This window comes from Wyeomyia smithii, chromosome 3, assembly GCF_029784165.1.
Source record: "Wyeomyia smithii strain HCP4-BCI-WySm-NY-G18 chromosome 3, ASM2978416v1, whole genome shotgun sequence".
Lineage (NCBI taxonomy): Eukaryota > Metazoa > Arthropoda > Insecta > Diptera > Culicidae > Wyeomyia > Wyeomyia smithii.
In genome coordinates, this window is record NC_073696.1 from 222211465 (window position 1) to 222220345 (window position 8881).

General features: G+C 42.4%; 2 protein-coding genes across 4 annotated transcripts in view; one reads left to right on the forward strand and one right to left on the reverse strand.

Moving 5' to 3' along the window:
* The window catches only part of LOC129726695 (60S ribosomal protein L36), a 548226-nt gene that overhangs the window by 16766 nt on the left and 522579 nt on the right, over positions 1-8881 (reverse strand). The window lies entirely within an intron of this gene.
* On the forward strand, positions 854-2677 carry LOC129726690 (40S ribosomal protein S6). Its single transcript, XM_055683670.1, has 3 exons — positions 854-980; positions 1384-1588; positions 1647-2677. The coding sequence occupies exons 1-3, from the start codon at positions 975-977 to the stop codon at positions 2594-2596; spliced, it is 1161 nt and encodes a 386-aa protein (XP_055539645.1). The 5' UTR covers positions 854-974; the 3' UTR covers positions 2597-2677.

The following is an 8881-nucleotide window of genomic DNA, read 5'->3' on the forward strand; positions in this document are numbered from 1 at the left end:
TCGATGTACGTTTTGGGCGATATTTCCCATCACTAGCTAGTGCTACTGACATAAAGTACTGGAATCATCCGAACGATGATTTTATTGGAAATTTGTTCGAAGTGTTATGTCTGTTAGTCTGTGGTAAAATGGTCTATTGGCATCCCTAAACCGAGTAACAGTGAATAACAATGAACTCATGTCCTAGGCCCAAATTAATTTGTGCCCGCTGTCAGCAGTAAGATACAGATGTATGAAAAGAGGTGATATGCTATCTCGTTTACACATATGTTGAGATGTTAGCCCTTGAAACCAGAGTCTATTTTTATAATAAGAGTCCCGCAAAGATGAAACCAAAGGAACCAAATCAGTGTCAAACGAGGGTACCAATCGAGCAATGTAAATAAACAAGGTGATAATGTAAGGAGTGGATGAAAAGTGTTGTAATTGAGCGTAATAAAGAAAATGTGTTTTTCCGAAGTTTCACTTACACATTTCAATCCAACATTAAAACTGTACACTGGTTCACTCAAATTTAACAAAACATTACCGGTGTAATCTTTCAAAACTGTGTACCTTGTGAAGAATTTAAGAAAATGATATTCGCTTATGCATGGTGAAAAACAGAACTGTATAGTTCTTGGCAACAAACGGCACAGAAACTATGTTGCCGAAACGATAGATTTTTTCTTCGCGCGAGTCTATGTACACATAGACTCTGCTTGAAACATGGTGAGATGCCAAAGGGGTGGATTCTACAGTTCCTTTCCAGCAGAAATTTCGCTGGTTTTCAGTAACAAAAAATGAGTGTACTGAATACTCATTTAATGCGTTATCATGTTTAGCGTACCAATTTTCGAAACAGACGCGACGCTTCAAGCGATTTGACAGACGGAAAACGGAAGTTGATCTTCGATCTAGTACTACGATCGGCACTGCGTTTGATTTTGACAGCCTTTTTTCTCTCGGCGAGTGTATGGAAACAGACGTGTAAAATGAAGGTATAGTGAGATTTCTACGAAAAGTTAGGCTTTTTACTAGCTCAATTCATACTAGTACAGTCGAAACCAAGACATTGTGTTGTCGAAAAGTTTTAATTTGTGTAAATTCGTTCGGGAACCGGGTGGTTCACAGGAGAAAATGCATTTGAAAATGGTTCACGCATGCTTTCGTGTAAAACGATGGCACTAGCTAGAAGCAGCTCTGACAGCTCTTGCAGTTGTACACGGCGATGGTTACCGACAACCGTGTTCAAAGTGAAATACTGAAGTTGTTTTTGATATGATTGCAGAGTGTAAACAGGCCTAATTTTTCTACAGTGTTTTAATCCCCATTGCATTGCTTCCCCAATGTATTGTAATTGAGTTTTGAGGTAATATTTTTTTTTTGTTTATTCATTTGTAGTTGAACGTATCTTTCCCCGCTACTGGGGCCCAAAAGACCTTCGAGGTCATGGACGACCACAAGTTGCGTCACTTTTATGACAAGCGTATGGGCGCCGAGATCACCGCTGACCATCTTGGCGATGAATGGAAGGGTTACGTGTTCAAGATTGCCGGTGGTAACGACAAGCAGGGTTTCCCAATGAAGCAGGGAGTCCTGACTAACAGTGAGTATAAAATTTTAGTCGGTTTGGATTGAATTGTAAATGTTTGTTTTACTTGTAGCCCGTGTCCGTTTGCTGTTGAAGAAGGGACATTCCTGCTACAGGCCGCGTCGTACTGGCGAGCGCAAGCGTAAATCGGTTCGCGGTTGTATTGTGGACCAGAACCTGTCGGCGCTAGCGCTGATCGTATTGAAGAAGGGCGAGAAGGACATTCCCGGTCTGACCGACACTACTGTTCCGCGTCGTTTGGGTCCAAAGCGAGCCAGTAACATCCGCAAGCTGTACAATCTAGGCAAGGATGACGATGTGCGTCAGTTCGTCGTTAAGCGCCCACTTCCGGAAAAGGATGGCAAGAAGCCTCGCTCCAAGGCACCGAAAATCCAACGCCTAATCACGCCAGTGGTTTTGCAGCGTAAGAGACACCGTCTTGCGATTAAGAAGCGCCGTGTGGAATCACGTAAGGAAGCCGAAGCCGAATATGTTAAAATTCTGGCTGTCCGTCGCCGTGCCGAGCGTATTCGCCGTCGTTCCCGACTATCTTCGATGCGCGATTCGCGCAGCTCAATTGGCTCAGAAAAGGAGAAGGAAAAAGCCGCAGCTAAGGCTGCCAAGAAGGTCGCTAAAAAGGAGGCCAAGAAGGAGGTGAAAAAAGTCACCGAGGCAGCCAAAAAGGCGACTGACCCCAAGGCTAAGGGTAAGACTGCCGAAGCCAAGAAACCAGAGAAGAAGACCGAAGCGAAGAAATCGGATGCCGCCAAGAAGGTAGATGCCAAGAAGTCTGACGCTAAGAAACCGGAAGCCAAGAAGGTTGAAACCAAAAAGGTGGAAGCCAAGAAGGCCGACGCTGGTAAGAAGGCCGCCGGAGATAAGAAAGAGAAGAAGGTGGTGAAAAAGGATGCACCAGTGGCTTCTGCTTCCGGTGCTAAGAAGGAGGCGCCCAAGAGGAAACCCGAAGCTAGCAAGGGTGACGCAAGCGCAGCCAAGAAGGAAAAGAAGCAAAAGAAGAAGTAAGCTAGTACTTCTTGCTTAGGATGCGTTTTATAATTTAATCTTAATGGTATGATATACAAGAGAATACAGTTAAGAAAACAAGTTTTTCGTTGTAGTTTGATATAAATAGTGCCGTATGTAGATCATTTTGATATTTCTTCCAGCGGGGGTTTCTCAATAAAAATGCTGTAGTTGTTGAACTATAGAGTGTAATACTTTTTGTTATATAGAGCCAATACTCAATCTTAGTTATTTCTCATAAGATTCAATGATATGTGAAAAAAAAGATTCAATGATTTTTAGACACACGCTATCAATTCTTGCCAAACATGTGAGAAGAGCCCAACAATAAATTAGATTTAAAATGAATCAATTTGTGAGTTTACTAACGAAATGAAATAAACAAAAATGCAGATAAACTCATAAACTAGTTCTTTTTGAACGCATTGTTGGGCCTGTCTCACTTGACCATTTGCACATCTGTTCAACTGAAGAACCGAGAAAAACGAGACAATCTATTTAAGGTATCGACATCTAGCGGTGGAGAGAATGCATTTTACACTCGAAATTTCATTACGCTTATATTCCATTCATTCAACAAAAGGACAGCTCTCGCCGCTTTTTCACCGAGAGAATCCTTTGCTCTCCCCGGTACTGGTATAGCGGGAGTGCCTTTTCATGATAAACGTACAGTACCACCCGCATACGTGCAACGGTTTTTATGTAGATATATTTTTAATGAATTTCCTTGTTGCCCAAGTTGAAAACTGAATATCTTGACTAACCGAGCACCGATTTGCTGCAGAGTTTTGTTCGAAGTTGCATATCTGTTCTGTGCCATTTGCCAGAAAGTCGGATACAAGAGTAAGAATGATGAGAAACTTTTTTTAAATATGTTTAACAGTAAACTCGATGGCGAACCAGTCTGTGCTTGAAAGCCATCTTCATGAATTTGAAAATGTGCAGTAAAACGTGAATGGTGCCTTTTGCGGGTTTCGAACAATATTGAGCAGTAAAATTTTTTTGCCACTTTGCACTGAGAGGCTCGTAGCAAATAGGTAAGCAGAATATTCATTGACTTCACGCGGTCCTAAATTAACAATACGGTCGTGTTTCACGTATAACCCTTGTATTTTTTCTTTACGCTTCGAAGTTACTATTTCGTCAAGATCTTCAATGTGCATGAAAGAAATTATTTTTACCAATTGGTCTTTTACAAATGTCTTAAAATCGAAAAAATTCAAAATTATGTGAGTCATGAAAATCAACCGCGGAATGCTAAGATATTCAAAAAGCTGAAAAAACGAGAAACTGAAAATTGTCAATGTGAAAAAATAAGTACTCAGCAAACAATACATTTCTGTTTGATTGAAAGAGGCCTCAGCTTACAATGGCCGGTTTTGACAGCGGGCACCTTAGCGATGCGGGCCATTCCAGTTCATCAGCTGAATAGACCATTTTACGAGACGTTTCTGAACTCAATTCATGAATGAAATTTTGACAGAAAGCTCGGAACCGCTCACATAACGCACGTGAAAGCAACATCAATATCAGCAGGATCCGTGACATCGGTTCATAAAATGGTCAATTCGTAAAATGGTCTGTTTGATGATCCGGCGTGGAACGACGGTGTACCATGCGGTGTGCAACATGCTAGAAAAAAATCCGCAAGAAACATGTAAGTATATTCGGACTATCTAATTCACAAATAAACATTTAAATTAAGCAGAAATATTATTCAAAGCGCACGAAACCAAACTTTGGGTGGGAATAAAAATGATTTTTTACTCTGCAAATAATATTGATAAAATTACACACCCCTTAGTTTTCGCACATTCAAATTAAGTTATAATGGTTTTCCAATTTCGTGTTTCTAATTTCGTAGTTCGTGGCTAGAAGAAGTTTCGATATACTGGTGCTTATTACGGGAGTCACTTCACGGTGAAATCAAAGTGAAGTGAACAAAATCCTATTACGGGACTCACGTAAGTGAGAAAAACGTCGCAAAGTGACATCTGCCGTGGAATCTGGGTTTTTATGAGTGTCATATCAGTGAAGTGAGAACGGAAAAACCTCGATTCGCGTGGAATTATTTCACGACCATTTTGAACGGTGAAATAATTCCACGAAGATGCCATAATTCCTCAAGTTGATTGATTTGTGATCTAATGGTAAATATTGGATTTATTCTTCAGTAACGAAACGAATCAGAATTTGATTCGTGCCTTGAAGCAGCCAAATTTTCATTTTTTTGCCCGATGAAAAAAATGCAAACTAGTCCAGGAAATTTTCGATACCGAAAAAAACATTTTTTTTATGCCGAATGTTTTAGAAATGCAGAACACGTCAAGATCTGGTGATATCTGAAAAAACGGAAAAACTCATTTCACTTGTCCTATTCTCAATTTCACTTCACTGTCAATCTCACTCCACGGAGGTGATTGTTGTCACCTCACTTGAGGTGGAATCGGGAATAGGTCTAAAAAAGTGAAGTGAGGGTGAGAGTGAAATATGTTTCACCGTGAAGTGACTCCCGTAATAAGCACCACTAGCTTACCAGGGTCGCGATACATACATCCTGCTGATGGGGCTGCCATCGTTGGTGTAGCTGGCGGGATATAGCATTTCAATAATTTAGCTGCCCGATCCAGGTCAGACGCTGTTGTACGCCGCCCCTAAAATGGGAACAGCTGGTAACTGACACGGAGCGTGGGTGTTCCGGAGGTGCTGAAGCAGGAATGGACGAAAAATTGTCAAATTCCGCGTTACGTAAATCACAAGTGTTTTATACAAGGTCCCGTAGTTCGCAAACTGGCACAAAACTGTATGGGACGCTGATCCTCCCGGTGACCCTTTACGGACATCAGGCATGGACGCTGAAGGAAGCCGTGGTCGATATTAGACGGTCAATTGGAAGATGGAGTGTGGCGCAGGCGCATTAATCACAAGTTGTACCAGGTATACAAACATACTGATATAGCGAAAGTAATTCGCTTAACACCATCATTTCGAAGACGTCCGCGGTGGATGACGTAACTATCTTAGGCGATTTTAATTTACCTGGTATCACTTGGCAAGAGCGGGGTAATGGTTTCATGTACGCCGATTTTGGCTCGCTCAGCTTGTCACCAGCCACTAACGAATTGCTAGATAGCTACAGCACCGCTACTCTTCAGCAATGCAACAGAACCAACGAAAATGGGCGCTTTTTGGATTTCTGTTTCGCTACTGTGCGCTGCCAAGCCCCTCTCCGCTCGTTAAACACGTCCTGCATCACCCGGCCTTGCTGGTGTCTGTCCATCAGAAAAACTCCTGTGCCAAGACTACGGCACCGATATCCGTTTACTACGATTTCGCCCGTGCCGATTTCGATAATATCAACGTATTATTGTCTGATATCGACTGGATACGGTTCTGGACACAGACGACGTCAATGCCGCCGCCTTAACTTTTTCCCATATTCTTTATTACGTCATTGATCGACTTGGCCGAAAAAAACTAACTCCGATCAACAGCGATTGCCCTGGCTGAACACTACGCTAAGACGTCTAAAATCAGAGAGGAAAGCGGTCTTGAGAAGGTTTTCAAAATACAGAACACTACCTCTACGGAACCACTACCTATCGATAAACACTCGCTATAAACAGCTAAGTCGTTCCTCAAACGTAACGTAACCCCAAATCATTTTGGAAATATGTAAACGAACAGCGAAAAGACGGCGGCCTACCATCAAGCATGTTCTTAGACGGTAATACAGCGAATAGTGTCGAACAGATCTGCCAACTATTTTCGCGGAAATTCTCTAGCGTGTTTGTAGCCAAAAGGTTAACGACGGACGAAATTACTTCTGCGACGGCACGTGTTCCTTTTCTCGGTCGTGCATTGACTAACATTTCCATCGACGTTAGCACGGTTACATTAGCCGCCTCGAAGCTCAAGTCTTCCATATCCGCTGGGCCAGATGGCATACCGTCCTTTTTCCTGAAAAAACTATCAGTATAGTCTGGCTGCTCCAATGTGTCATCTCTTCACTAAATCCATCAGTTCGGGTGTTTCCCCTCGATCTGGAAATCGGCATACATGTTTCCAGTACATAAGAAAGGGAATAGAAGAAACGTTAATAACTATTGAGAAATCTCAGCGCTTTGCTCTATCCCGGAGCTTTTTGAGCTCAGCGTGTTCGAACCCACTTTCTCGTTCTTCAAGCAGTACATCGCAGACGAACAACACGGTTTCATGTCTAAGCGATCCACGGCCACGAATCTCCTGACGCTTACATCTTACGTAATGAACAGCTTTGACGACCAGTCTCAGACGGACGTTATCTACACGGACCTTTCCGCCGCCTTTGAAAAACTGAATCACGAGATCGCCGTTGCGAAGCTTGAAAAGCTCGGTATTGGAGGCCCCCTACTACTATATGGTTTAAATCCTACTTGACTGATCGGCGTTTAGCAGTGAACATCGACGGAGTTTCCTCGAATTCGTTTTCCGCTCACTCCGGCATCCCTCAATGGAGCCACCTTGGGCCACTGATTTTTCTTATTTACCTGAACGATGTCAACTTCCGGCTCGACTGTCCTTCGCTGACTTTCTGAAGCTATTTGCAAAAGTGAAGGTCCCATCAGATGCCGCTGCGCTCCAGGAGCAGTTATCGATTTTCGCGAAATGGTGTGTCGACAATCGCATGCAATTGAACGTCGACGAATGTGAGATTATAACGTCCTCAAGGAAGCTTAGCCCAGTGACTTTTGATTATAAGTTATCAAATACACCTCTACGACGCACAACCTGTGTTAATGACTTGGGAGTACTGCTCGACTCCAAACTCACATTTAAAGAACACATGTCTTTCACCGTCGACAAGGCCAGCAGGAACCTGGGATTCATAATGCGCATTGCAAAAAATTACAGCGACATTTATTGTCTAAAATCTTCATATCGCGCTTTGGTACGATCTAGCTTAGAATACTACGCTTCATTGTGGAGTCCCTACTACTTGAACGGAGTAAGCAGAATCGAGGCAGTACAACGACGGTTCATTCGTTTTGCTCTCCGTAGACTACCGTGGACTGACCTTTTCAACTACCAAGCTACGAACAGCGTTGCAGGCTTATCGATTTAGACACCCTGCAAATTCGTCGGGATGTGATTAGAGCTATATTCATCTCGGACGTATTGACTTCACGGATAGCTTGTCCGGCGATTCTCGAACAACTTAACATCTATGTCAGACCACTTATTATGCGAAATAGCCTGTTACTTCACGTGCAAAGTAGGCGAACAAACTACAGTAGCTTCGGCACTATAACAGGTCTACAGCGCCATTTTAACTGTTACGCATCATGTTTCGACTTTGACGCCAGCCGCGAGATACTGAAGAATCGATTCTTAACATTAGCACGTAGCACTTAGATTAAGAAAATCAGTTGGGCCACAAGGCCTGTTGATGTATTTTTTACAAATAAACAACTAAACAAGTAATACAGCGTGACAGGCTCCAGTGGACTGGACATGTAGCCAGAATGCCTGATGAGAGAGCCGCCAAAACAGCCAGAATGCCTGATGAGAGAGCCGCCAAAACAGCCAGGAAGAGGTTGGCTCCGTGGTAGGCCTCGCAGTCGGTAGATGTTCTCTGTGGAAGAAGATACAGTCGTCGTTCGCTAACTGCAACATGTTTACATTGCAGTTATCGAATGCCACTCGATAACTGCAACACTTGACACATGCCAAAATTTAGAGGGGGGTCCGTCACTACCATTTTTGTTTTCAATGATGTCGAAATGTATTTTTTTGATGGAATAGTGACAAAAAATAGCAGAAAACTAAAATAGGCAAGCTTTTTGATTAATCAATTTGATAGTAATATCACAGACTAACAGATGTAACACTGGAACCTAGCTCCATCACCACAAAAAACGTTCATTTCAAATTTTTAATCGAATAACAGTCATCGCGCGAAAATGTCGTCTAGGGCGCTGTCATGCAATCTTATATATATTTTGTAGTTTCCCATTTGACACATGCAGTAACGATGGCGCTGATGTCGAAATACATGACGCAGCGCGAACACGACAGCAGATGGTGCTAGTGTTATTAACGTAAAGTACTGGAATCATCCAAACGATGATTTTATTGAAAATTTGTTCGACGTGTTATGTCTGTTAGTCTGTGGTAATATTTCCGTATCATAATTTATTGCGTTTTAGTAACTACTTTACATAACCAATATGTAGGCGAATATAAAGTTCATCACTACAGAAGACCATTTTACGAGACTTTTCTGAACTCAACTCATGAATGAAA